The sequence below is a fragment of the Betta splendens genome, chromosome 8, assembly GCF_900634795.4.
Source record: "Betta splendens chromosome 8, fBetSpl5.4, whole genome shotgun sequence".
In the NCBI taxonomy this organism is placed as follows: domain Eukaryota; kingdom Metazoa; phylum Chordata; class Actinopteri; order Anabantiformes; family Osphronemidae; genus Betta; species Betta splendens.
The window spans coordinates 9,404,818-9,432,808 of record NC_040888.2 but is presented as its reverse complement, the minus strand read 5'-3'; the positions used below and the strand labels follow the sequence as shown (position 1 = coordinate 9,432,808).

The window sequence follows — 27,991 nt, the reverse complement described above, 5'->3', positions numbered from 1 at the left end:
GGTTTCCATGTGTGCAAGAGTTTAGTTTATGAAGAGCGTTTTAAGTCTGAATATGAGGAACTTTATTAGTTGTTATTTTTTTACTACTCAAGTTACAAACAAATACAAAAGCTCACTGGCAGAAAACTCACAGGCCTTACAGGACGGAAGCTGCTTCCCTCACATGCGAACATTCACCCTCACACACGCATCTTATTACAACGTTCTCTATGATCAAACTAGATACTCACAGAGACAATAAGCTGTCACTAACAAGCCTGAACTCTGAAGCAAGGCTGCGAAGTGTGAGGACGAAACAGCTGAAAGGTTCTCACAGTGATGGTCCACCGAGGTGTCCACACACACACACACACACACACACACACACACACACACACACACACACACACACACACACACACACACACACACACAGCAACTGTAAATATCCAACATTTAAAAATGTCAATATCTATATACATCCTTTCTGAAACATATATTCAATAATTACAATAATAACAATAATATACAGTTACATATTTTGAATAAAAGCTCTATACACGGCATCACGGATGGATGAATGCAGGCCTGACTTGTCTTTAGACAAACAAACGCATGCGCGCGTTCACGACTTCCTGCATCCTTAATTAAAAATAAGAGCAGATGTGATTGGCAGGTAACTGACAACGAGGGAGGTGTGTGTGTGTGTGTGTGTGTGTGTGTGTGTGTGTGTGTGTGTGTGTGTGTGTGTGTGTGTGTGTGTGTGTGTGTGTGTGTGTGTGTGTGTGTGGTGGGGGGTAGTAAATAACTTACAATGAAAGCTTACATGCTAACTTTTCTAAGAATCACTTAGTCCATTACAAAACGTTGCACCTGACACATAAAAGTATATTTAGACATTAAACACAACAGGTATGAAGGTCATAGGACGAAGGTAGGACCAAGGAAACGGTAGAATATTCATCCCGGCTCCTCTGCAGCATTTTTTTAAGGACGAGAACACACATGAACACTAACATTTTTAGATTTTTTTCTGACTAGAGCAAGTACCACAGTCATTTTCACGTCGCCCTAAACACCAAAGACCAAACATGCCGAACAAATAAAAAGTGCTGCGCTGTTGTACAGTACTCAGCTAATAATAGAAGTGTTTTAATGGAATTTGTTTGTGATAGACACATTTCTTCTTCGTGTCTTCTTCTTTTGCGCAATGGCTTCTTCTGGTGTTTTATTATTTTAGTCAATTACTGTCCTTCTGAAAAAAAGCCTAACGTGGTAGTAATCTTTCCAAACAGAGATGAATGGATTCGTCTTTTTTCGTGTGAGTTATTTTTAGGGTTGGAAGGCGCTGCCGGTGGTGGCGAGGCTCATACTTTTCAGTTTGTTGTCCTTCTTCCACTTCATCCTCCGGTTCTGGAACCAGATTTTGATCTGTCGCTCTGTGAGGCAGAGCGCGTGCGCGATCTCGATTCGCCGCCGCCGCGTGAGGTACCGGTTGAAGTGAAACTCCTTCTCCAGCTCGAGCGTCTGGTAGCGGGTGTACGCGGTCCGCGCCCGTTTCCCGTCGGGGCCCGTCATATCTGAGGGTTTGACCGGACAGAAGGTTGTTAGGGAGCCTGTTAGAAGAACCAGCACGTCACACAAACGCCTGGTTGTTTTGAAATACACTAAACCTGCATCAGCAAAGCACAGGTCATTTTACTGCATTAAAACACACCATACTATAACTATATTATGACAACAATATTGTGGACGCCTCTTTTTTAATCGCCCCACACTAAACCTGATTATGGAGGAAATATTTCACCCCCAGTTTTATCAGAATCAACGTGCGTAAAGACACAACCCTCGTGCGTAAAAGTGCCTTTCACCGTTTTTCACCGTTTTATTTGTGCTAGTTTTCCTCTGCAGCCGGTGCTAAAGGATTTGCTTTCATCTACGACGTTACAGTTTTCTTTATAAAACCTCTGGTCGCAGCCATCACCCTCTATGTGTTATTCCTTTATCTCATTTCACTCAGTCTCACACCCTTCAAGCGTTTATTGCCCCGTCCTCTGCTTCACCTCTCTAATAAAGTTCCCACACGTAATAAAGCTTCACTTTTCAAAGAGGCAACAGCTTCCAACGCCACCCTGGCCTCTTTTTCTCCCTCTTTTTCTTTTCCTAGCCGACTCTGTCCGCACTCCTCAGCCTTTTGGTCTTTGCTACCCGGTTTGCGTCCCCCCTGACAGATTTATGACGTTTTTGTAAAATAAAAAGGGGTGAGAAAACAGAGGGGGCAACCATCCGGCATCCGAGGCTTCCACAGGAAGAATATGTGAAACGAATTGCAACGTGATGCACTGAGAAAACACACTAATGCACAATTTTAGCTGGTTAACCAGAGGCAGGTCAGCTGTCCTGTTAGTTCACACCACAAGTCAAACAATTAAAAAATAATATGAAGTATTCCTTAAAGCCTTCAAAATAAAACAGATATTTTACCCCTTAATGACAAGTCAAACGTTCCTGCTCTCAGTCTTAGGGAAACTGTAATCATCGCATGTCTAAAGAAAACACGAAGTCACGTCTTCAAGCAGATAATTTACCCAAATTAAATCAAGACAAAGCAGCAATAATAATGGTGTGTTTGCAAAGAGGCACATATCACCGTGTCTATAACTTCCACGACACCAGAACTGTCACCAACCCCTTGTGACCAAACAGAAGCTACCGTCTACTAAGCCCGTATAATGGGTTTTATCGCCGTGGAACTTTTATGGCACGCAGCTAATAAGCTGTAAACACGAGAGCAGCGTATACCATGGCTGATGTGCAGCTTTCTCATCCAGGGGAATATCTGGGGCGGCTGAACGTCGCCGGCCGCCGTGCTTCCAGCGGCCGATCCCGCCGGGCCGCCGTCCTGCGTGCCCGCGGGCTGCGGGTGTCCGGTCCGGTGCGGCGCGTTGCCGCCGCGGCCGGCGTCCTGGCTGTGCTGCAGGTCCTCGGGCTCCGGCGAGGAGGCGTCCAGCTCCGCGAAGCGCTGCGCCGCGCCGCCGCCGCCGCCGCCGGAGGAGTTGGAGGACAGGTTTGGAGAGCTGAGATTACCGCTTCCTGGTTGATCCGAGCAGGGAGACGCGCCGTGGGCGCCCAGCTTGGTGTCTCCGGTGCCGGGTGCCAGCAGGGCGTCTGCCGCCGAGGCGAGGGAGCAGCTGGACGGCTGTCTGAAACCTCTTTCCGGGGCCGGAGAGACGAAGCCCCGGGAGTCTCCAACGACCGAGCCGCCCCCGAAGTGTCCTCCGGTGCTGGCGGTGCTGCTGCTCCCCCCTCCCCGACTGGTAACGGTCAGGTCCATGCCATTGTAGCTGTAGCCATACGAGCCCGTAGCATGGTGCATGGTGGCGGAGGAAGAGTCCCTGTACGTCCCGCCGTTCATTGCGCCGCTGCTGCTTCCATAATTTAGCAGTTGATAGTCGGGGCCATTTGGGTAGCGCCCCGAGAACGAGTTTACAAAGTAAGAGCTCATTTAGATTGTTTTAGAGAGTTGCAGTCTTACAGTTGAGAACTAAGGGGCGTTTGATTTGTTAGATTTCTCTTGGTCGTTATAACGCGGGTACTTTCAACGATTTATGATGTATTAGTGAATTATGGCGTTGCACTGTACTTCGTTTTTAGCTATGTATGTTCCGTCCAAATATGGGGGTGGGGTGGTGTGTGTGTGTTTCTTGGATGGAGGGGTGTGTGTGTCTGATGGGGGAGGTGAGGGTGAGGTGAGGGAGGAGAAAGAGAGACGTGAAGGAGGGGGCGGTCACGTGCTTTTGTTGACCAGTCGTAAATTTTCGCCGATGACTTTGGAGAAGTAATTCATGCTCTGAGGATTCTAACGATGAGGGGATGGGCGGGGAAGTACTCCCTCACTCCCTCCTTCACTCTCCCTTTATTCTGCTGCTGAGGTGCCGGGGGTGAGCTCTGAGCGCCACCTACCGTAGACATAATTTATTGCACCGATTAAAAAGGCAGAAGGAGGAAACGAGACTCCTGAAACATTTTAGGCTACAAAGCGGTAAACGAAAATCCCACCAACTACGTTGTGTTTCAGGTAAACACTTCGACGATGTTTGATAATTAAAATTTTTTAATAAATGAATTCATAATTCAGTTTAAAAAAGTCTTATGAGTGAATAACACGTTGTCGCATATGGCGTTCTCCCACCTTGTCTTTACGCATTGCGTAAAAGCGCGATCACTGGATCAAGACAACAAAAAACTATTATTGTTGTTGTTGTTGTTGTTGTTGTTGCAAACAGGCGACTGCGTCACTGTGTCATTGTGTCATAACGGACAATAACAGTAATACGATCACCGTCAAGCCCTTCAGGCAAAGAGAAAGACACTAACTCAAATATTTTGTATTTTATGTTCTCACATCAACTAAAATCCATCTTTTATTGTCGTTAATACTTGATGTTTCCAATGTTACACATTTTATAAAACTAGCCGTTTTCTACGTTTTCTTTTGTTGTAACCATCACAGACACGTGTACAACCCTGTGGTTATACACCCCCCCCCCCCCCCCCCCCCCCCATTCTCTCCCTGGCATCCCATCAAATGGTAAATCTGATCTCTGAAGTCCAGTCTGGATGGAACTGTGCAAATGTGCAGATTTATGATTTGTTGATTTCTAGGTTGAGTTGCATTTCAGTCAAGGTGCCAGAGTGTCAGTGTGTGTGTGTGTGTGTGTGTGTGTGTGTGTGTGTGTGTGTGTGTGTGTATGTGTGTGTGTGTGTGTGTGTGTGTGTTGTGATGGGAGGCCTCAGTTCTTGTATTTCAGTCTAACACTAACATACACTACACGCACATTGGCTGCGCGCAACATGGGACAAATGAAGGATTCCAGATTTTTGAGTGTGTGAAAAGATAGAAATGAATGCGCCCTGTGGGGGGTGGGGCTGCGTGTATGATGGTGCTCTTAGATGTGAATACTGTTGCAGACCACATTTCAGACACTGAGCTGCACACACACACACACACTGGGCAAAATAAAACAGAATTGGGTTCATTCCGGTTCCTGCAGCTGTTTCTGACACAAAAAGCAGCAACAAAGACGTACAAAATAGGTGAAAGCTGGTCAAGATGCAGAAACAGAAGACGAGGCACTCACCGAGCTGGCAAACACACTACCGTCATTAGATTTCCACCTTCTTGCTGAATACTCTGACCAGGGAGCAGCTCACCGGCTATGGAATAAAAACATGGTGTCAGATGAGAGGGGCCAGTTGCTAGGCCTGATTTCAACTTTAACACAGAATGCAGATGGGAAAGGCGTTTGCTGCCTGCGTGTTACTTTCTCCATCGTTGTTGTGTTTTTATCATATCAGTTTATGCACCAACTCTTCCACTGGTCACAAACCAGGGTTTCCATTCACTTTGCATTAATGTGGTGACGTGCTGTTTGTGGATCTCAGTTCTACGTCAAGTAGAAATGATTACATCTCAGACACGGATGCAGCTTTGCAGCTTTTAATATTTTAACTGGATGATAGATTGGAAATGAGTCAGAGCTTAGTGCAACGGAGCCTTGCGAGACACCTGAAGGCCACGTTGTCCAAAGTCCAGAAGCGCTGGCTGGTGTGCAGGCCGTGTGTGTAAACCGAGCCCTCCGGGTCACAGTGTTTAACATAGAACATCTGTCAGCGTGTGGCTGACTGTACAGCAGGAATTCTCACTGTGAGTGCAGCGCGGAACTATCAAGCCTATTCAGAAACACACGCCTCAGTGTGTAACGCTGATTAAACTTTTCCCGCATCAAGCTATATTTCAGTGAAATCCTCTGATGGTGAGTCTGAGCCTGTTGGTGTTATTGAACTGAGTCTCACATTAAAACAACAGTGATTATCTGAGCTTATTACACTGAGTAAAACCATATTAAATCTAAACGGTGCCAAACACAGACTGACTGCTGAGATGCTTTATTTTCTCTGTGTGCTGTTACTTATTTACTGGCATCTCCTGCCATTCATTAACTTGACACCGTGTCTATAACTGAACAGGATTTTATTAGCAAACTTAACGTTTACTGCAGTTCAGTTTGATCAGGACAACAAGTGGGATAGAAAGAAATGAACTAGAAGTTTCAGCACCTTTGGAATAAGGAAGCTAACAGAGGATGCGCTAACGTTAGCTTGACTTTATCATGGAACTATAATAACTGTAATATATAACGTCATATTATGTAGCATTTTAATACAAACAAAGCAAATTAACATTGAAGAGTTTCAACTATTGGACTGACTAATAATATGTTGAAATAGTATTTTTACATTGGTGAGTTTTCTCTATTTAGCCCGTGTTTTGATTATAAATACTTATCTTGGCCACTGGTGTTTGTATTAAAACTGCCCAACACTTCTAAAACAGAAATAAGCTAAAAATATGACTAACGATAATCAAAGAACTGTTTAATGTCCTCCACCAGTAAAACCCAAAGCTGCTGCTGCTGCTGCTGCCCCCAGATAACCTGCGCGCTCACCCAGAGGACACACAGAGTTCAAAGGGTCACGAGGACACGGTCCACTTTGTCTGGGCGAAGTGGGTGTAATATGTGTCTGGCTGCTCGCTCGAGGACAGATAAACTTTCGCTCTCTCCCTCTCTCCGTCCGCGTCCGCATCAATTAGCTCGAGCTGACCATCAGTAGCAGCTGCCCCCATGTCACGTCCTCTCCGGACGGCCTCGTGCGCTGACTTGGCCCTGGCCTCGTTGTCGCCTCGCGCGTCGTAAATATGAGCCTGCATAGTTCACACTTTAAGTTAGTGGCAGTTTATGGAGCTAAGGCACTAAACGCCAAAATAAAAATTCCTTGTTGCTTAAAATAGACCTTCAAGTGTGAAATGTCAATTTTAAAGGGTTTGAATAAATCAAGCGCTTTCCAAAATTCAAAAACAACAAACAACAACCCTTTTTATAAATTTCTTTACAATTTATTGAACAATTCTTATAGGTAGTATACGTGACAAAACGCTAACATAAACAAACAATGTAAAAATCCATAAAATATACATTTTCCTGAACGTTTAGTTTAGATATCTCGGAGAACAACATCAGTAGGTTGACACCACCTCCCACGCGTCCCTTACAAGGGAAAGGTAAAACTGTTGGAAAGGTTAAATTACCCGCACCCAACCCGCTATTACACCATTTCTCCATACAAGGTCATTTCCCCCTTGCATATTTCTATACAGTTTAAATATGAACACCATATGACATACATACACTTCTCAAATAGCTATTAACTCTTCACGTTGTTGTGTGTAGCCTATTAACGCACGTGTAAATGAAGGTATAATACACACAACACGTTTACAATCTAAGAAAATGAATTATAATGAAAAGAGCAAACAAGAGAGACCGCCTGAAGTCGAAGCGTGGAGCTCCAAAACAAGTGCCAGCGGATAGAAAATACATTTGACAAAAGTACAAACGAAGTAGAATAAGTCAAAGGTGGTTTTACGTGGAATGCGACAAGACTCTGCGTCTTGAACAGTGCGTCACCGCGGAGTTAAGCTGTGTTTCCTGTATTTTAAATACACGTTGGATGCCACGGCCTGCATCACCGCCGCCTGTTCGTTTCAGCGAGGCCACTTCCCTTGTTCCTGTCTCTTCTTTTATTTCCTTTCAATTTCTTTTCAAGACTTTCACCGAACTACATATTTCCAAACTTTCAGATCAAACAGAGAGACGGATTCAGCATAGAAGGATGTGATTTTTAAAAGTGTGACGATATTAACACGGATGAGAATGGGGGTTCTTTCTCTGCTCGCTCAGGTAGAAATCAAATGAAAACATGGCTACTTTCACCCAGGCAGATTCCCGGACTAACTGTGAGACGGGGAGGTTGGGGTTTATCAGCATGCCATTCACACATCTCTTCCTCCGTTATCCACATTCCTCTTCTGCGTTTATCCATTTCTATTTTCATTATTACTTCTTATGTCAGTCTCTTACTTCACTCCGTCCGTTTCTCCTCCTCCTCTGCACCGTTCATCGTCGAGGAGGAAGACGATGATGAAGAGGACGTCGTTGAGGAAGAAGATGAATTGATCATTTTGTTTTCCTTTTTCCACTTCATCCTCCGGTTCTGGAACCAGATCTTGATCTGGCGTTCGGTGAGGCACAGCGCGTGCGCTATCTCAATCCGCCGCCGCCGCGTGAGGTACCGGTTGAAGTGAAACTCCTTCTCCAGCTCGAGCGTCTGGTAGCGCGTGTATGTCTGTCGTCCGCGCCTCCCGGGGCTTCCAAAAGTCCCTGAAGGAGAATGAAGAAGTAAATTTTAACGAAAGTGTTTGACTTAATAATAATAATAATAATAATAATAATAATAATAATAATAATAATAATAATAATAATAATAATAATAATAATAATAATAATAATAATAATAATAATAATGTGCTGCTGAGTGTCAGGTTCCTGTGCTTTAACCTTCTCTAACCGGCCCCAGTGGCAAACAAAACAAGTTTAGCAGATTCAGTTTCTTTATCGATCTGCAAACGCAGATCACTGGATGGAAACATTAATCTCAGGCCACATATCTAAAACAAAATATCTAATAATCCCAAAAGTGCATCACAGGAGAGCACGTTTCTGTGTAGCTGCCTTTTCTATTCGTGTTTTGCATCCAGTCTGTTTTCACGTCATCTCATCCTAGTGCTTTGCATCCTCCACTGTTAGTCACCACACTCTCACCGTTCGTTATTACATAAAGTCTGCATGTTTTACAGCAGCAGCTCAAAACAACGACGTTTAAAATTGTATTATTCGCACAACACTGTCACAAGAGAGGACGTTTGGCGTCAGGTAAACTCGACCTCTTCACCTCGCGGTGGCCTAATTTAAATGCGTTCCGTTATGAATAAATAGCTCATTACAGTCTTTGCGGCATGAGGTTATCAGTGAAGTGATAACAAACAGAGCTCCCAGAGCAGTGACACCATTCTCCTGTTATCAGCAGCAGGATATAAGTTTTTAAAGAAAGGAACGAACGCTTCCTCCACTGTCAGGTGTTGATTATTTTTCATTTTATGGTTATTTATAAAGGAAAGACGCGGGAAGACGTTAGGATAAAATGAAGTGATTTCCTCCGGGCTCCTTGTTTTCACCCAAAACACTCTCTGACAGGCTTTTCCTCTCTGGGTTTCTTGCTGCGCAGTGTCAGTCAGTAGGTCACATACAGCTGCGGTAGCTTCGACCCAAACAAAGCCGTTTTATGACGGACTATAAAATAACACGCACATGACTGAGTGACAGGTTCAGCAAACGGGGAGAGAAGGAGGAGGAAAGACGGAAGGGGAGACAGAAGGGCTGACCGAGGAAACAAATGTCACTTTTATGACGGGGATCATAAAATATGCAGGACAGAGGAAGCAGAAGCAGAGCACACTCACCATTGCACGCGTTCATTCGCTGCATCCAGGGATAAACTGGGACTGACGCTGCTTGCTTGTCGTCCATCGGTTCACCGAAAAGCCCCTTAGCGCTCAGCGCGGCGCAGTCCGCCTTACGGTGCATGCCGTCCTGCATCGTGAGCTGCTCCTCCAGGCTGCACGGGTGCTCTTTGTCCCGGTAGAAGCTCGTGGCCGCCACGGCCGCTGCCGCCGCGGCGCTGGCATAGTCGCAGGCACCGGCTCCGGTCGCGCCCCCGACGCCGACCCCCGCCGCCGCAGCCGCCGCCGCCGCCGCCGCAGCGCCCCGGTGCCCGCCGTACGCTCCATTGGCCTGGTAGTAGGTGGATGCTGGGTACGGTTTCTCCGGATGCACGCTGCCACCACCGGCCCCGTACGCCACCGCCGCGGCGGCGGTGACGGCCGCGGCCCCGGGGTAGTGCCGGAGCGGGTGGTCGGCGGCGTATCCCGACGAGTAGAGCGGGATCTGACCCAAGAACGACTCCGCCGCCTGCCCGCCTCCACCCGACCCTGGGAGCGTCACCGGGAAAGAGGAGTTGACAAAATAGGAACTCATCGGGAGAATGTAAAAGAGGAGAAAAGGGAGGAGAAGAGCAGAGAGGAGAGGAGAGGAGAAGAAGAGGAGAGGGGAGGACAGGAGGGCACGGAACAAACACAACAATAAGGTTTTACGCGATGAAGAAGGAGGAGTAGAAGGAGGCTAACGGCTAACGGCTAACTGTTCTCCCTCCCGTCCTCCTTCCTCTGCCTTCCCCTGCCTGCACTTTATGATTTGTTGTGTTTTATAGCCGACAGTCCGACGAGCTGCTGCTATCACTTAGTTTATCGCAGATTGGGAGGGGGGTGAGGGCGAGGAGGGTGGGGGGGGGGGGGGGGGGGGGGGGGGGTGTATCTGGGTGGCTGAGTGCCAGTGTGGGACAGAGAGATGGGTGGAGGGGTGCGGGGAAGGAGAGAGTCCGTGCGTATGTTTGTGTGCGGAGAAACGGCGATGGGGTGACGCCGGGTATAAGGGGGGAGTCAGAAAGCAGCTGACCTCGCACTGACCAATCGGGAGCGTCGGTGCCTGGCATTAGGTCGCCCCTTCTCCTTTCGTTAGAGAGAGGAAGAGAAGGGAGGGGAGGAAAAGGAGGGAGCTGGGAACTACCGCGACCCCCCTCCGCCTCCCACTTTGCTATTTCCCTTCTTCAATCTCCCACTCGCTTTCCCTCCTCCTAATTCTCCCTCAATCTCCCGTTCTAATCTTCCCCCGTTTCCCGGTGACATTGCGCAATCGCACCGGAGTCCTCGGCGCGTTAAATTGATTCCTGCTCTCCCCGTGTGTCTTCCTCCGTCTGTTGTTACACCCATAAAACCCAGCAGCTCGCACACGCAGACGCGCACGCATCCTCCCAAAGGGGTGGTTGCCGCTGCACCACCAGAGGCAACGGAATTATAAAACATATTCCCGGCGCTTTGCAGATAATACGGAGCGCATTAAAATGCATTTGGAGAGCGTAAATCAGAGGCGGCGGCGCACTGGAGCCGTGTGTGGTCCGATGCGCTGCTGTGCGTCCCGCGTTCCTGCGGGATAATGGGCTGTGCGCGTCTGCCGAGGTGTTTGTACATTTCAATAGGTTTGATGTGTGGATTTACGCCGACTAACGTGTGTGAACGCATCGTCTGCTTGGCAAAACCCTTTTCATCGCTTTCATCAGTTGGAGCTGATGGAAGTTGCACAACATCAGTTAAGTACTGATAAGAAAGATTTGATGCTGCTATGAGCGCGTTTTAAGATGCTGCGCAGCTCGGCCAGTGTGTGGAGTAAATTAATAGTTCCCTCCTCTGTGACACTGATTAGGTTGAATGTTGAAGAAGAAGAAAGAACAGAACCACACTCGAAGTTGTGCCCATTTTTTCCGTTTTGCTGACACTGATTACAGCGTTGCGCGCCTGGAACTCTTTCCAGGGTAGACATATATTAAACTGAAATATGCTCAATATAAACGGACAATTTACATTTAACCTAAATTAAACACAGGAAAAACATAAGTATTCATATTGCAAATAATATGCGCAGGTTTGTAAATGAAAACACATTGTAAATATAATATTACGTCAGTGCAGTTATTTAAACTCCTCTGTGTATACGCAACATGTATTTTATAAAAAAAAAATACCCGATGCAGAAATGGAGTTAAAGGAAAACTAAAACATCTAATTCATAATTATAGAACAAATTACATAATAATAATGCATTTACTTGAAGCGCCAATGACGTAACTGCGTCTGCATATAGAACAATAGTTTTAGACTACTCACACACACACACCACACACACACACACACACACACACACACACACACACACACACACACACACACACACACACACACACACACACACACACACACACACACACACACACACACACTCTCAGTTTTATACTTGTCCTTTCTAAGGGTAGAACACAATAAAGCTTATTGTCTGTTGCCTTGTCTGTTCGCCTGCTATAAACGGAGTAAGTGACGTTTTTGTCTAAAATGATCGCGGCCATAAATAAACGTCCCTCTGGGTGTTTCTCGGTGTTTTCCCTACAGGCTCTAACTTGTCTGCTTGGCCAAACTGCAGACAGTCCGACTGACAAATAGAGACAAAGCCTCTGCTTTTGCTGTTGGCCTCCCCCCGAACCTTCCTTCGTGCCTTCGCTCTTCTTCACCACTGTTCAGAGCAGGGAGACACATAATAAGTCCAATCCTTAACTCGGCCGTAGACACGTGAGGAATCTGTCCTCCGACTACGATTTCGGCCTCCCTCTCCCCCTCTGTCCCTCTCCTTGGCAGGACGCTCCGCTTCCTCTCTGTTTTGTGGGAACGGGAAGCGGGAGTATTGTGTTGGAGCTGCCTGTGGTTTAATCATTAATGAGCTCTAACAGACGGGACGGGGCAGGCATGGCCTACAGCACGGGACACACACTGGACTCTAATGCTGTTATTATATATACACTGCCCGTGTGTATTAGCACGGACTTAACGTGATTGTGGCTTTGGCACGTCATCAGTGGCAACTACCTGCTCGGCAGCCTGCAGGTAAATATGACTTTCTGACAGAGCACTGACATATTGTGATTTATCCAGTGTAACAGCCAATAAGAGTGAGTCGACACAGCGCTGAGTGAGATGCGTCTGTGTAGAACAACTACACTGAGCTGAGCTGCTACAAACATGGTAATTAACGGGCTGCCGCATAAATTATTCCAGGCTTTCTGATGAAGCCTCAAGGTCTGTGGAATGTTGTGATGTTTTGTAAGAGGTGGATGTGAGCTGTTTGTGAGTAGCATTAGCAAGTAGTTATATATAAATGTATATAATCAGCTCCAATACAATAACTACTACCTTTAACGACTGACACTGAATGCCTAACCAGTTTATTAAAACACTGATAGGCTACAAATACGAGCCTTGTCATCAACCTAGATATTTAAAAACACTAAAGTATATTTATGAAGAATGTTTGTGACGGATGATGATGAATATACTTTTACCACACTAGTACAGTACGGCCTGACTCCCTTTGACTGTCGTTTGTCGTTGCAGGTGTGGTGCAGTTGAGGACACACGATGCAGTGAACAGACGGACAACTCGGAACCAGAAGTGGAGACTGGAAAGTGTTTCCTGAACGCACCACATGCTGCAAACCCCGGAGCAACCTAACACGTACCCTCTGAGTTACTGTACAGAACCCAGCGCTTCAGTAAGTAAACACTGAAAAATAAAGAAAAATAAGAAACTTCGCATTAATATATGACATTTATATTATTCTCAGACTGTGTTACCTGGAGGCAACACTCAGTTTAGTCTGTCTGTCTCAAAACCGATGATGATACAATAAATGTGTGTATGAAACACGGAAAGCGCCTAAAAGACAAGAAAAACACATCGTCAGTAACCTGAAGTTTCCAGTTACTACAACAGTTATTTTGCTTTAAGCTGGTTGTGAGTTATAACTATTGCAACTAATACAACGACAAGACAACGCGTTAGAAAAGCGTCATTTCAACATTGTAGACGTAAAAATAACAGATCGTGGGGTAATTAGAGGGAACCAAATTAGTCAATTAGCCAATATATATTAATAATAATAATAATAATAATAATAATAATAATAATAATAATAATAATAATAATAATAATAATAATAATAATAATAATAATAATAATTAAATAAAGGAATTAACCTTTGTAGAACAAAATTGTTCTCACAGTGGGAGACATCCGCACTAAAGAAAATAAAGGCAGCAGTAATAACGGGCCTTATGTGTTTAATGTTTTCAATAGCGACAGGATGATAATTACTAGCGGCAGGTTTTTCAAACGGATGTGCGTTTTAAAGCCTGGTACATTCCCGCGCAGTAAATCAGACTCATGTAGCAGTGATTGAGCCGGAGTGTAAACAGTTGAGAACCGCTGAAGGAACTCCAGGAATCTGAGAAACTTCAGAGATCGTCGCCATTTAGCGCTGAAGGAGCCGCAGCGCGTCTCTGCTTTGTGGCTTCCTTTCACCTCGCGGGTCTGTGTGTGACCTCGGGACTTTTATGGCTTTATGGCCGTTTATGACTCCTTGTAAAGTCCGGGAGAATGGCGACGATGTGAAAAACAAGCCCGCAGCAAACAGCAGATGAACAAATGTGCTGTGCTGCACACGAGGACGCGCGTGAACTCTTGCACGGGCACTGTACAGTTCATCTGTAGTTCATTTCACTCAGAGTCTTACAATCGGTGCCCCTGTGAAGCAATTAAATATCTATGAAATCCAACACAGCCTGCGGGATTTGTTGTATTGACGAACACGTATTTTTATCCTACGCGTTTAACCAGAACAGGAGTAGAAGCTTTGGAAAGAGAAAAGTAAAATAGAACATGGTCGTTCCGGACGATAGGACTTAAAACAGCTGCTTTATTTTAAAAGCAAAAGTACAGGCGACATAAGCCACAACACACGAAAGGAAAGAAACGCCGCTATTTATTTGTATCATATTATTTTATGTATTGTCTTAATTAATATATAGTTGATTGTAATAATTGTTCAAATTAGCCCACAGGCTAAGCTTGTTTTAAGTTATATATAATAAAGCTAATTCCCCTTTTAAATCAGGATAACAATAAAAAACAAAACATAAAATGATTTTGAATTCAAATTAACACAATAAACCACAATGTTTTTCAAAATTTAACAAGTTTTGTAAAGGTTTACCTGTGAATAATGTTTGTGACTGTGTGAAAAGCTGTGCGTAAATTTGCACGCGCGAGTTAATGACAAACTGAAAGAAACTGCGTAACTGGCGTCTTTGTTTTAACGTATTAATCGTTTCCAGGCAGCGCGAGCCGGCTGACCGCGTCCTTCACGGTACCGTGAGCTCGCGCTCGGGGTCAGTTCACCGGACTGTGCGCGCGAGCTTTCAGCCACAAATAGACCCCGGGAAAAGTTAAAAATTAGAGGAAGTTTGTTTGTCTCCAGCTTTGAAACGGGACTGCAGGTGCACGTGATCACATTCTGAAAATTATTTATTATTATTATTATTATTATTATTATTATTATTATTATTATTATTATTATTATTATTATTATTATTATTATTATTATTATTATTATTATTATTATTATTATTATTATTAGTATTATTAGTATTATTATTATATCAATGCACACACAGACACAGGTCTATGAGTTATTTAATTTGTGACAGCTAATTACTTTTCTCACATATAATCCATTTACATCTGAATGATATAGTGAATTACTCACTCACATAATAAATACAGAAAATCCATTGGAGCTGTTTGAATGCAGAATAAATAGAGGAGGGGGGTGTCTGTTGAAGGAGATATTGATTGTTGATATAACTTTAATGCAGTGAAGTTGATTTGAAATGCCGGATTAAAGACAGATGATGTTGGCCATAAATGAAAAACAAGGCTGCAGATTACTGCCTCTCCACACGCACATACACCATCACACGCACCTTGTTGCAAAGGCTATAACTTATTTGGGGCAGAACAGCAGATGTGAAGATAAACAGCTCGAAGGCAGATGAAATCTCAGAGTAGGACGAGTTATTATGTTTACACTCGCAAATATAAGCACAATAGAGTCTGTGGCTGCCTGCGTTTATAGTAACAGCAGCCCTGACCAATCGGCGCACAGCTGACACCCGGAGCGTCGGTTTCCTTAGGCACCGCGCGCACGCACGCGCGCACAGAAAAGGCCATTTAGTGGCGTTAGCGCGCTTGTACGCTTTGTCCACGCCTCATTCAGCACAGTGCAACAGCAGCCCGGCCTAACCTTGGAGAGAGGGGCAGGGGGAGAGCAGCGTCTCCACGACCGTGCCACAAATCTGTCTCTCTGTGCGGGAACATCAAAGAAAGGGGGGAAAGTAGGAAAGAAGCCAACAGCCAGCAGGACAAAGGAAAACAGCCAACCCAGAACGCACGCGCACACAGCAAATAAAACACTATGCTGCCAACAGTACACGGCACGTTGCACATAGACGCATTTAGCAGGAAACATACTTTGCCTGTGTATGTTTTTGATCAAAGGTATTTTCCTGGGGAAGGAGCGTTCGTCCGTGCGGGGAAGTTGAGTACTGTCCACGCAACGCTAGATGGTGCCAGAGCGTTTTGTAGACGCGTCCTGGAGCTGGACGTCAAAAGAAGCTGCTTCTGCTGCAGTTACGCCTGTTCTGCTTTCAAGACCCCGTTCGTCCACTTGCTCAGACAGAGACCAGATGGCAACAAACCCCACAGTCTGCATCAAATCTTACCATATTACAGCATTTAAAAAACTATTGCTTACACGTGACAAGTGGCTCTAAGTGAACTGTTTGTTGATACCTGTGTAATGCACACGTGCGCCAACAAATGTACAATAAACGACTTGTTTATCACAACTGCTCAGCTCTGTTTTATTTAGATTAGATATGGTGTTTGAGCAACAGGTCGCCCAGAAGTAAAGTTGCATTGAAGTTATTTATGACCAAGAAAAATCACATACGTCGCGCGTGTCAAATTCAAACCACTATTCGTCTGCATCAGATTGTGAGTTTAGATTCCATTCACATCATTCACATTACGTCACATGTTTTCGAACCATGTTGCACTCACAAAGTATTTCTCTAGTTGGTGAAAGTTCAAGATATTATTATTATTATTATTATTATTATTATTATTATTATTATTATTATTATTATTATTATTATTATTATTATTATTATTATTATTATTATTATTATTATTATTATTATTATATTATTATTATTAATAATAATGATAGATAGATAGATAGATAGATAGATAGATAGATAGATAGATAGATAGATAGATAGATAGATAGATAGATAGATAGATAGATAGATAGATAGATAGATAGATAGATAGATAGATAGATAGATAGATAGATAGATAGATAGATAGATAAAAGTGTTTGATTCACAACTCAACTGAAATGTAATGATCATTGAGTTCTTTCTAGAGAAGAAAATCATCTAATGTTTCACTGCGTGTGTGGGAAGCGCAGGGATTCCCTTCATCCTCAGGAATCCTCGCTTGATATTTGAGACAGCAACAAACTGGAGACAGAGGATACGGACAGACTTCCAGTAGAAGTGTGTGTGTGTGTGTGTGTGTGTGTGTGTGTGTGTGTGTGTGTGTGTGTGTGTGTGTGTGTGTGTGTGTGTGTGTGTGTGTGTGTGTGTGTGTGTCCTGGTCAGTTAGCGCTAATAATATAAAGTGGGGGCAGCCATAGGTGCTGCAGGGAGGAAATGAGAAGGGAAAGCCATAAAAGTTGGTTGAACAGACAAAGACAAAGAAAACATTCTTGTGTTTGTTACACACACACACACACACACACACACACACACACACACACACACACACACACACACACACACACACACACACAGCACAAAATGTATATACACAGAAACAAACTCAGCCATTTTCCTTTGCAGCCTGTCTCAGACATAAAATCATTTACAACCTGTGATATGTACGAGCGCCTTTAAATGTGAGAAACCTTATAAAAGCTTCCGTTTAATAAATCCAAAACACCTGCGCTCAGATCAAAGCCGCACCGTGAACATGCTGTCACCCCACCTTTCTCACAGCCTGCATAGCTTGGGGCCAAAAATGAAGATGTGAGCTAATCTCCCGGATCTCTAAGAGCCGAGATTTAAGCGATGGATGGCTCTTCCGCGGCTAATCCCAGCATTTACACTGACATTTCACCTGGATAATTCATCGTGGAGTCTAATCCAGCAAGGAAACGATTTGATCTGAGATGAAAAGTAACACCTCATTTATAATGTTAATGCACCAACCAGGAGCAGCAGAAAGACGCAAAGCACGGCTCTGCACTTTAACTTGTGCTCTTCCTCCAACAATGCGCACGCAGCGCCAGCAGCAGCGGCAGCGGCGGCGGCGGCGGCGGCGGCGCACAGGCCCTGCCAAAGTAGAGAACGAGCAAGAGCGGCTCTTACCGTTTGTTGATAATCCGTCAGGAGCCCCGCACACCTGCAGCTCACTTCGGCGTCCCGCGCGCAGGCAGCCAGGCACACCGGAATGGCACAAGGCAGCTCCGCCGTTTGTAGACCGGATGGATGGATGATAATTGGATGGAGGGGTGGCGGAGCGAGGAGGTGAAGATGAGGAGGAGGAGGAGGAAGTGGAGGAGGAGGAGGAGGAGGAGGATCTGGAGCAGGAGCGCGTTCCCCGTTGTCACCCATTCGTCAAAACACCGCCGCCATGTTCATCAGCGCATCGTCATCCTCGCGATGCGGAGTAATAATTTAAATAATAGTGAAATTAGAATACTTAATCAATTCAAAAGACACCTAATGACATCACCTCCGGGACGCGTCCCCGGCTTTGATCTCACGGCTCGCCCGTCCCCGACTCATCACAGCGAAACTGTCCCCCATCTCGGTCCATCGGTTTCAGCAGGAGAGCAGACGGAGCGCGGAGCCGTAGGAGAGAGGTGGAGGGGGGAGGGGAGGCGGGCTGTTAACGTCTCCTTGTGTCGCTTTCCGCGGTCACAACTAGTTTTCTCATTAACTAGTCCGTTTAATTAGAGCCGGGCGTTCGTCCTCCGCTGCCAGGCGAGGCGCCTCTGGAGCCTCTGGCGGAGCAGGGGAGAGGCGGCTGGTCGGAGCAGAGCGGCGCGGAGCGGAGCGGAGAGCAGCAGCAATATAGCCACTTGGGAAATCATAAAAAGTTCATGTTCACGTTAAGCGCGTCCACATGACCAGCCCGTCGGCCAATCCCCGCGCGCGGCCACTCATAAACTTGTATCACAAAGTTGTAAATTTTCATATAAAACAAGGAATTTATAGCATTTCTTCACGGTGTGCTGTTAGGGGCTGCTGATCCTGCTCCTTCTTCCCTGCGCCGCCATTTTCTTTCTCTGCTCCTTTTAAAAACGAACCACCCTCCAGGTTAATGCTGCCATTGTTTTCATTTTTCTCCCTTCTCACCGCCGCCGTGGACAAATCCCCAAAAAGCATTTGTCTTTAGGGGCAACAATTGAACCAAAATGTTGCTGAAAATCTGCACATTCTTCAATCTTATAATATAATAAAATATAATATAGTAATACTAATAAATTAATGATAACATTTCTATATTTAACAGTTGCGAATAGTATACGGAATAGTTCATGTCTAGCATTAAGGTCTTGGTAAAACAAGAGTCTTGCGGTAAATATCATTAGATTCTCATAAAACGAGCGAAGTAAATGTTTGTATGTCTTCTACAACGTGAAAGCTCAATGCACAACCACAGAGAACAAGGTTAAGTGCGCCGGCAGTGGAAACAGTTAGTCTTGTGGTGGGAAATGTGAAAATATCACCACTCTGAGTTAAACAAGCGTCAGACGGATGAAATGTTGCATTTTTCCGCCGTTGGAAGTGAACTGGGCGGATTAAACGTGTTGGCGATCTGTCTGCTCAACAACAACATCACCGGAGAGATGGCACGGGCCCGAAACGCTGTGCGTAAAAGCTCTTTCGCAATGCGACAACGCGTCACAGTTTTAACGGCCTGCAGATGTGGAGCTGCAGGCTGCTCCCGTCCGCTCTAAACACACAATGCGGTCATTTTTCATTGTTTAAACGCAATATTCTGCTTTTCGGCAGTTCAAAGCAGCTCACGTGTGTGACGTGAAGACGCACCTGGATGACCTGAGGGTTCTTGTCTCCGCTTAACTCCATGCGTAAAGGAACAGAAGTTCAGATTTTACTATCACATTAAAGAAAATAATCATTTATGCAGTAGCTCCAAACATGATCTGATTTTAAATTCATGAAACCCAGTTATGCATTTTTTGTCGCACAGCGATCTCTGTGTGCCAAAATAAAAAATAGATGCTCACAGGTTATGTCTTCCTAAACAGGACAAAGAGCACTGGACAAAGGGAACTCGGCAGATTCTACACATGGAGTAAACAGTGAAAACAAGATTATGAAAAAATGTTGATTTACCTCGTGCAATACTTCAAAACCCAAACCTTCTGTGCCCTACGTGCGACCTTTTCAGATTGACCGGCGTCTGCTTTAACAGGAGACGCTTCCTTTATGCAAATGTATTAAGCTTAAAAATTAACAGAAAATAAAAGTAGTGACCCAGACCAGAAGCCACAAACGGAATCCCCAGAACACTCGGCGTCTTTGTGTGTTTGTTGCTTTTATTGGGGTTTTCCGGCCTTTTCATGGGCGCAATAAAGCCATTAGGACCTGCTATAACATCCCCCCGCCTTCCACAGCACGATGCGGTCTCTTTCAGATTCCTCTCTCAGCTGATAACATCCCTGGGTAAGTGTGAATCTTGAGAGGTGCTAGTGGATTTTTTAATATTTGGAGGAAACCGAGGCGAGTTTTGGTCAAAGCTGCAGATTGAGTCAGGTAAAACAAAATCCTGCCATGTGTTGTCATCAGCTTGAAGAGTCTTTCTGACTCTTCATTTTATATTGTTCTTAAATTTTTATTGCACATTTTCTGTGTTCACGTAATGTCTTCGTTGGTGACAAATTGTGCCTTATAGTTTTTTAACGACCGAGAAAGTTAAATAAAGGAATTTAGACGTAAATATGTAAAAGTTAAAATGGAAAAAGCTAAACATTAGCTGTAACAGACGGTATAAACAAGGTAAGGGTGTGCGAGAAAACTCATTACTGAGCTTTATAACGTGTAAAAGATGATCACACCTTCAAATCAAAATCAGATTCACTTCACTAAACAGAATGTGACGTGATTATAAATGTGAAGCCCCGTATAAACCCCGTGGAAGCGGAAACTGTAGCGTGTTGTACTTTACTGCAGAATATGCGGTTTTCCTGCCCTGAGGTTCAACTGAAGCGTCAACTCACTTGTGTTTGGCTGAAGACTGGAAATCCGGCACGTCTTGGCCAAAAATAATCCAAAAGGGCTTCATTGAATATTTGAAGGTCACACGAATCTGAAGGCTGAAGAATCAACACAATGTTACGCAATGCGCTTGATCATAACCCTGATTTAGAAAACTGGAGCGTAACCTTCATGATCCAATCACAGTTGTTAGTTGGAATAATTCAATTTGGACACTAAAACACAAAACTGCATGCTATTTTTTTATTATTGATATATAAAACAGGAATTTTGCCTTGTCGTTTAAACATACCACATACAAGGAATAAACATGTGTGCAAATACAGAAACAAAATCTAAATCCAACTTTATTCAGGAAAAGCTAAAGTCAAAATGAATCCAAGTGGAACCAGACGCAGAAAAGACGCGTCAGACTTTAACATCAAAGATACAGAATGTAGACATGGGCCTGAGCCTTTATTTAATCCGCACAAGTATGGTCTTTAAATACCATGCTCGTAAAATTATTTATATTATTTCCTAATTATAACATGTTTTTTTAAAAAATACATTGAACAATAATTGGGACTAAGTTATAATAAATTATTATAAAGACATATATACATATAAAGACGCTATATCTTAAAAGATATTTAGTGAAATTAGAGCCGAGGTGGAACGTGGGGTTCCGACTATTTTGCAATCAAATACACGTAAACTTGAAGAGAAACTGTAGAATATGATGTAAGCAAAGTTCAGTAGCGCAGTGTGAAGCAGAGACGTGCGTCAGCGCCATGTCTGATCATCCAGAAAGAGAATCAAACAGCTCTGCTCGTCACAAACAATAAACAGTAGATTCGTCTGCTGTTCAGTTAAACTCACTGGCCTCTCGTGCTCTCACAGCGTCGACCTGCGTGAAAGGACACAGATGGGATGTTTCCAGTGAACTTCATCTTATGATGATTTTCTGATTATGATGATTATTGTCTAACGACTTTTCTTTAGCAAAGAAAACAGCTGGATGTTAGACCCGACTGCGGAGCCATTTTGTTCTGCACATGTCTGCAGTTTCATAACCTATTACGCATATAATTCTTCCTCTTCATCGCCCTCCTCCTCTTCCTCCTGTTCGTCCTCTGCAGGCGTGGGTAACTCGGCCGCCGTGGACCCGCTGTCTGTCACCCTGTTGTCCTTCTTCCACTTCATCCTCCGGTTCTGGAACCAGATCTTGATCTGACGCTCTGTGAGGCCGAGCGCGTGCGCGACCTCCGTCCTCCGTCGCCGCGTGAGGTACCGGTTGAAGTGGAACTCCTTCTCCAGCTCGAGCGTCTGGTGGCGCGTGTACGTCTGTCGGCCGCGTCTCCGGTCAGAACCTGCGCACATGAAAAACAGAGAGAAACTCCGTTTGTGTGATATAATCAGATATAATTGAATTAGGTAGTTTTATAGTTTTAATACAGGATCACAGTATTGATGTAAGTAATCACAATATACATATAGGGAGAGAGAGAGACGGTGTGTGTGTATGTGTTATTCATGTGATGAGATAAAAGTGTATTTTATTTTTAACACTGTAAAAAACACAAAATATTTTTGTCTGCAATAAAAAACAGTGACAAGGCAACAACTGTAGCTGTTGCTTTTCTGAAGTTGTAGCTGTGTTGAGATTGTAATAAAACCTAAAGGATTTACTTCAATCATTCTGTACCTGCTCATTTTTATTCCCAACCTTTTTGCACTTTGTTATTTGGTCTCATACCAATCATGTCCAAATCCTCTATTATGAAAACATTTGAGTTTATCCCAGACAAACAGACTTTTCTTGTACTTCTTTGTGTTTGTGGCCTTTTGTCACCGCCTGTCGTGTTTTAGCTATAGATGTCCGAAATGATCACATCTTGTGTGTTTGTGTCTTTGGGTTTTGTTCAGGAGCCTCATTCGAACCTGGAGCCACTTGTTGCCACCTCCACTTCCTGCCACATGCGTTTGACTTGTGGCTCAGTAAATACTAAAGCAGATCCTAAATGATGTGGTTGAACTGTGGGTTCAGCTGTCGTCTGTCTGGGCCACTGTTCAATATTTACTTCTTTCACTTTACCCTTAAATGTGATGGATGCGGATGTGAAGAGGAAAAGTCTAATTGAGTGTGACGACTCATCCACCAGTAAACACTTTCTTGTTTGAACAATGTCAGAGGACATAAACACGGTCGGTTTGAGGAAAACACAGAATTAACTGGATTTAAGGAACTAGAAAATGTCAGTCGGTCTTTGATGCTGAGTGAGATCCCAGAAGCCGAGTCGACCTTCTGTCTTTGGGAGGAAAACAGGTTCTGAAGGTTAAAATGAAACTGGGTCACAATTTCATTTGTCAGGGGTCAACTGTGCCATGAAGGTATTTAAAGCCAACACAGGAGCCTCTGCTGCTGGGGTGAGGACGGATCAGGGATGCAGGAGGAACTCTCACATTTTACCATCCTTTCTCTAATTTACTTTGGCTACGTTCACTTCCAGCTTCTTCTCTCATCTTTCTAAGGAATCCCACACTGTGGCAATGAACCAGTGACCAACCAGTTCAAAGGCAAACAGCCCATCAGCCTGGACGCACCTACGGTTTGCGGGACTTTACAGCATCATTAGCTGCGTTTAGTGAAGGTTCATAAACACGCGATGAGAGGTTTTGCCGCTATCCTCAGTTTGCAGGGAGCGGATGAGAGCGGAGCTGCCAGCTGTGCCACCGATGGACAACTCACAGCCTAAATGTTTTCACTCCTTTAATCACCTCAGGTCACTGCAGCTGGAGGGAGGTTATGGCATTTTTCAGCGTGGCACGTTTCTGCAGAGCAGCAGACACCTTTCCCCAGGTCTCACATAAATCTGAGGGAAATAAACGCTCAGCCTGCACTGTCTGTTTCCTGGGTGCAAATGAGCTGTGTACATACATTGATTTGATATTGATTTTCAAGCCTTCTGTGGTAACGAATATCGGCTCTTCGTGCGGCCGCTGTGCTGACTGTAATTTGACGCTGCAGAGGAGCTTTATTGCGCTCACGGTGAGCGGCGCTGAGGGGCGTGAGGTCACGTCCTCTCTGGGCCACCTCATTCTGGGAAGCCAGGCTTTCAGAGTCCTGAGTTACAGATGCTACTGAGCATTGCACAGTCGCCCAGTCTGTTTTCAAATTATGCGTACAATAACTTCATCTTCGTTCAGAAGATGGTTCGTCTCTTTTTTGGAATAAATGTGGAGGCTGTAATTAAAGTCTTACAATCATTTGTTAATTAATTTTCCGTTTTCATCTCAGTTTCCAAATGTGGTTTCTTTTCCCTATTTACTATGCAGACATGTTGCATTTGTTGATTGTTTATTGTGCTGCCTGTAAACGCTTCCGCCTGAGTGTGTGTGGCAGCCGTCAGAGTGCTCGGGTGAAGCTGGGGATGGAATTGTCTGGCAAGCGACACGGAACTGTGCAGCATTGTATTCTCTTTCTCTGCCGCGACCCACACACACACAGGGTAACACACAAAAACTCGATTGTTGAACAAATAGTGTTATATCCTCACTTGCGCGTCCCGGAGAATGGAAACATCCGGGACTCGCCTTTGGCTTCAAGCCGCCCGTCGACGCCTCGCACTGCAACCTCTGCAATCTAAATTAAAATCTGAATTTTCATTACACAATGGATGAGCTCATTCTAAGCCTTCACACATACACACTGATGTGCTGTCGTGTATTTATAGCCCGTTTCCAATTAGCACTTTATCCTACAAAGGTCATGAACATTTATATTTTATATATTTAAGAACAGTTCTGTTATTCAATTGGTTTTATATATATATATATATATATATATATATATATATATATATATATATATATATATATATATATATATATATATATATATATATATATATATATATATATATATATATATATATATATATATATATATATATATATTATCCGCTTCAGTAAGAAAATACTTTTATACCTTTCACCTTTTTCTAAACCTCAGAACAGAAGCCCAACATTAACTGCTACCCAGCAGATACCCACGGTGCAGTGAACTTAAAGATGCATTCACACAGTCGACAAGCGAGTTGTTTTTGTCGCTAAAGAGGTCGCTCTAATATTAATTTACCAATCTTTGTCCGGGGAAGACAATTAAATCTAATCTGAACATTTATTTTTGACTATATATTTTTTAGATTTAGCATAGTTGACACTACTTCAGTTTCTGTAACTGCCTCCTTCGTTTTTACGCACGTTTTACGCACAGATCCTTTTTCCACATTTCTTACTTTTGACGCTGTTTTCTACTTTGCCACAAACATTGGACATCTTCTTTGTGTTGTGTTTGTGTGTATGTGGTGTTTGCAGGTTCCGAGGCCGCATCCATTAAAGCATGTTGCCCACTGCTGACGCACAAAGACGCTTTTACAATCCGGAGAAAGGACTGGCATTCAGGGATCAAACTCGTCTGTTAATTTATAGTGTTTGAAGTATTAGCGGATTGTGGTGACAGTACAATAGCACAATGGGCTTTCAGTGAGGCGGTTATTGGCGACATAGAAACACAAGACTGGGGACAGTGACTGAATTGAGTCAAACACTGCACATGAGTGATAAAGTAAACACTGGAAAAAATAATTTCTCTTCTCTCAATATTTTCAGTTTAGTATAATATTCGAATCATTCCGCGCTTCTTCGTGCGCTTCTTCAGTACAAAACACACCTAATGAATATTCACAAAGTCTTAAATTATGGTTTTATGGAGGTCGCCGAGCAATAAAAAATCTGCAAAGAGAGAGAGGTTGTAAAAAAGTCTGAGAGAGAATGGGACCGGAATAGTTCAGCTACCGTCAGCGGCCGCTGCGCAACCGGACCAACAGTTTAAAGAGTGTTCAACGTAATTGGGTCGAACTAATCTCCCTCCCCAACCACCATCGACCCTTTTCTTAAAAAACATTATCCCTCCTCCCACGACCCCACCCCCACCTGTGAGGCCTACAATATTAACTCATCACGGTTATTTCCATCCCCTCCTAACCTCCTCCTCACCTGAGCTTCTCATCCATGGGTAAATGAGTAGCCTCTGGTGGTTTAGCTGGCTCCGCTGCTGCTCCGGGCTTTGTTGACTCCTGCAGGGTGGTTCTGGGAGGCTGGAGGCCGACGGGTAGAACTGGGTTGGATCGGGGAACCGCCCTGAGGCGCATCTCCGCAGCGGTGGGCACATTGGCCCAACTACCAGCGCCTGGTAAGCGTCCCTGGTGCTGACTGCTGCGCTGCGGAGAGGCTGAGCACCGGGCCGACTGTCATCGCCGTTGCTGTTCAGTTCCGCAAAAGACAAGCTGAGTAATGAGGAGGAGGGAAAACAGAAGGATGAGGAAGGCGAAGCTGAGGAGGGAAGTGAAGGCTGTCCGCCGCCGCATCTGCCATTGGAAGCATCTTGGTTATTAAATCCGCTGGACACGAGGGCGCACGAGGAAGACGCCACAGACGAGGCAGAGGAAACCGATGAGGGAGAAGTTGGAGAATCTGTGAAGCACAGAGCGGAGCAGCCTGCAGCGGCTTGTTGATGTTTGGAAAACAGCGCATTGGCGAAGTAGAGTGAACTCATAATTTGGCGCAGATGATTTGTAGGCCCGGGGCGGTTTAATGTTGGCTTTTTATGAGGCACCGTGAATTATTGGCGCGGTATTACTGTCTGCTTTACACACACACAAAAATCACCCCATGACACTCTTCTCCTCCCCTCCCTCCCAGTGCACCGCGAAGCACGTGACCACCGGTTCACGTGATCTCGGCGTGTCCAATGGCTGACGAGGTTTCCCTCAGGACGCGATATTATATTAGCTGCAAGTCACAGGGAGTGACTGCTGTAACACACACGCACACACACACGCACACATACCTTGTGTAAAGCAGTAGGAGACCAAGTAAAACACATAAACTCTATCTGTTTTATACAACATAAAGCTAGTATGCACCAATAAGAACTAAAGCACAGAAAACGATGAAGGCTTGAAAGGCGCAGTCAAACTTTATCAAGGCTTGATCGCCTCGAGAGATGTTAAAACGCCATTAATTGCGATTCTGATCGAACGACGTTCTGCTGCTCCTCGGGGTATAATTGTCGATTTGAGTAAAAGTGTGTTGTTTTGAACTTTTTAACTCAGACTCCTGCTTTGTAGAAACCCGGCATGAAGATGAGAAGATCCCTGTTCTCTCTGTGTTGTGTTACTGACCTCGTCCAGGGACGTTTATGGAAACGGTGAAACGATTATCTTTGACATTGTACAGTTACTTTAATGCTTAACACACCGGGCTCGGCTTTGATAAGGACTTGGCAGGTAATACGTCTACATCATGAGGCATTAGGCTCCAGGCAGGCACGGGACGCACGGGCTGAAACATGTTAGGGCAGAAGCTGCGTATTTCAGGGAAGGCCTGGCTGAATTTATCATTAGTTCTTAGAAGGCGGGTGCAGCTGTACGTAGTAGAGGCGTCAGGGCCATGTGAGCTGAGATCGGGCTATTTCTGCTTCCTGGTCCTAAGTTCTGACCCACCAGCATGGGAAACATCCCCGGGCGTGCGGGCGCTCTCTCCTCAGGTGCGTACACGTGAGGTCAACCTTTCCACTCCGCGCGCCACCGGCTTCAGCTGGATAAAATCTCTGCGCGGAGTCTAATGTTTAACAGGCCACAGACGAGCTATGCGCCCGACATTCCACACATGTATTGTTTGCTGGAGGCAAGCGGACGCCAACTCGGTCAGTTATGGTAAACGTGGTTCGGGCTCCACCGGATGAGGTGAGCGGCGCTATGGCACAATCGTGGTTCTGCTCCAGAGGAGCTAAGACGCACGGCTGACGCGCCCATTGCATTCCAGTGTTTTGCCAACCCCGACATCCGCCCCGCTGCTCAGCCACTGCGTGACCCAACATCCTTCACTTCTCCTCATAATCCCCGACCACCGCAGTGTGAATGCGCCACTTTCATTTCTGTAGTGACACGTTGCGTTTTTACCAACACTATAGGACAGACTGTGTCACGTACCGTTACATTATTAACAGTTTAAGAACATTTAAGACACAACTGTCACGTGTCCTCATCGAAGGAAAAGCTGGTTTTCACCTTCACCAATACCAGACATTTACACGTCAACGAGTCATTGTTCTGTGCCTTATCCTCATTATTAGAG

General features: G+C 44.7%; 4 protein-coding genes and 1 long non-coding RNA gene across 6 annotated transcripts in view; 1 reads left to right on the top strand and 4 right to left on the bottom strand.

The window, feature by feature from the left end:
- hoxb3a (homeobox B3a) overlaps nt 1-18,071 on the bottom strand; it is a 66,951-nt gene extending 48,880 nt beyond the window's left edge. The window contains exons 1-2 of the mRNA XM_055510696.1: nt 17,930-18,071; nt 5,121-5,196 (exon numbers count right to left, since the gene is read on the bottom strand). The gene's annotated coding sequence lies outside the window, so the exon portion shown is untranslated. The remainder of the gene's footprint in view (nt 1-5,120; nt 5,197-17,929) is intronic.
- Nucleotides 48-4,529, bottom strand: hoxb5a (homeobox B5a). The gene is made up of 2 exons (XM_029157977.3): nt 2,782-4,529; nt 48-1,559 (listed from the first exon to the last, which is right to left on the bottom strand). The coding sequence occupies exons 1-2, from the start codon at nt 3,482-3,484 to the stop codon at nt 1,312-1,314; spliced, it is 951 nt and encodes a 316-aa protein (XP_029013810.1). The 5' UTR covers nt 3,485-4,529; the 3' UTR covers nt 48-1,311.
- On the top strand, nt 3,158-16,342 carry LOC114859903 (uncharacterized). Of its 2 annotated transcripts, none has more exons than XR_008695297.1 (3): nt 3,158-3,296; nt 12,992-13,149; nt 15,993-16,342. It is a non-coding gene; the product is annotated as an uncharacterized LOC114859903 (long non-coding RNA). The 2 variants fall into 2 exon arrangements; XR_003786567.3 differs by lacking the exon at nt 3,158-3,296 and adding an exon at nt 11,862-12,484.
- Nucleotides 6,915-10,238, bottom strand: hoxb6a (homeobox B6a). The gene is made up of 2 exons (XM_029157978.3): nt 9,401-10,238; nt 6,915-8,261 (listed from the first exon to the last, which is right to left on the bottom strand). Exons 1-2 carry the CDS (start codon nt 9,972-9,974, stop codon nt 7,963-7,965), a joined length of 873 nt encoding a protein of 290 aa, XP_029013811.1. The 5' UTR covers nt 9,975-10,238; the 3' UTR covers nt 6,915-7,962.
- A 2,973-nt stretch (nt 18,072-21,044) lies between the features above and the next one.
- hoxb7a (homeobox B7a) lies at nt 21,045-26,524 on the bottom strand. Its single transcript, XM_029157979.3, has 2 exons — nt 25,850-26,524; nt 21,045-22,161 (listed from the first exon to the last, which is right to left on the bottom strand). Exons 1-2 carry the CDS (start codon nt 26,406-26,408, stop codon nt 21,869-21,871), a joined length of 852 nt encoding a protein of 283 aa, XP_029013812.1. The 5' UTR covers nt 26,409-26,524; the 3' UTR covers nt 21,045-21,868.
- Nucleotides 26,525-27,991: the final 1,467 nt, after the last annotated feature.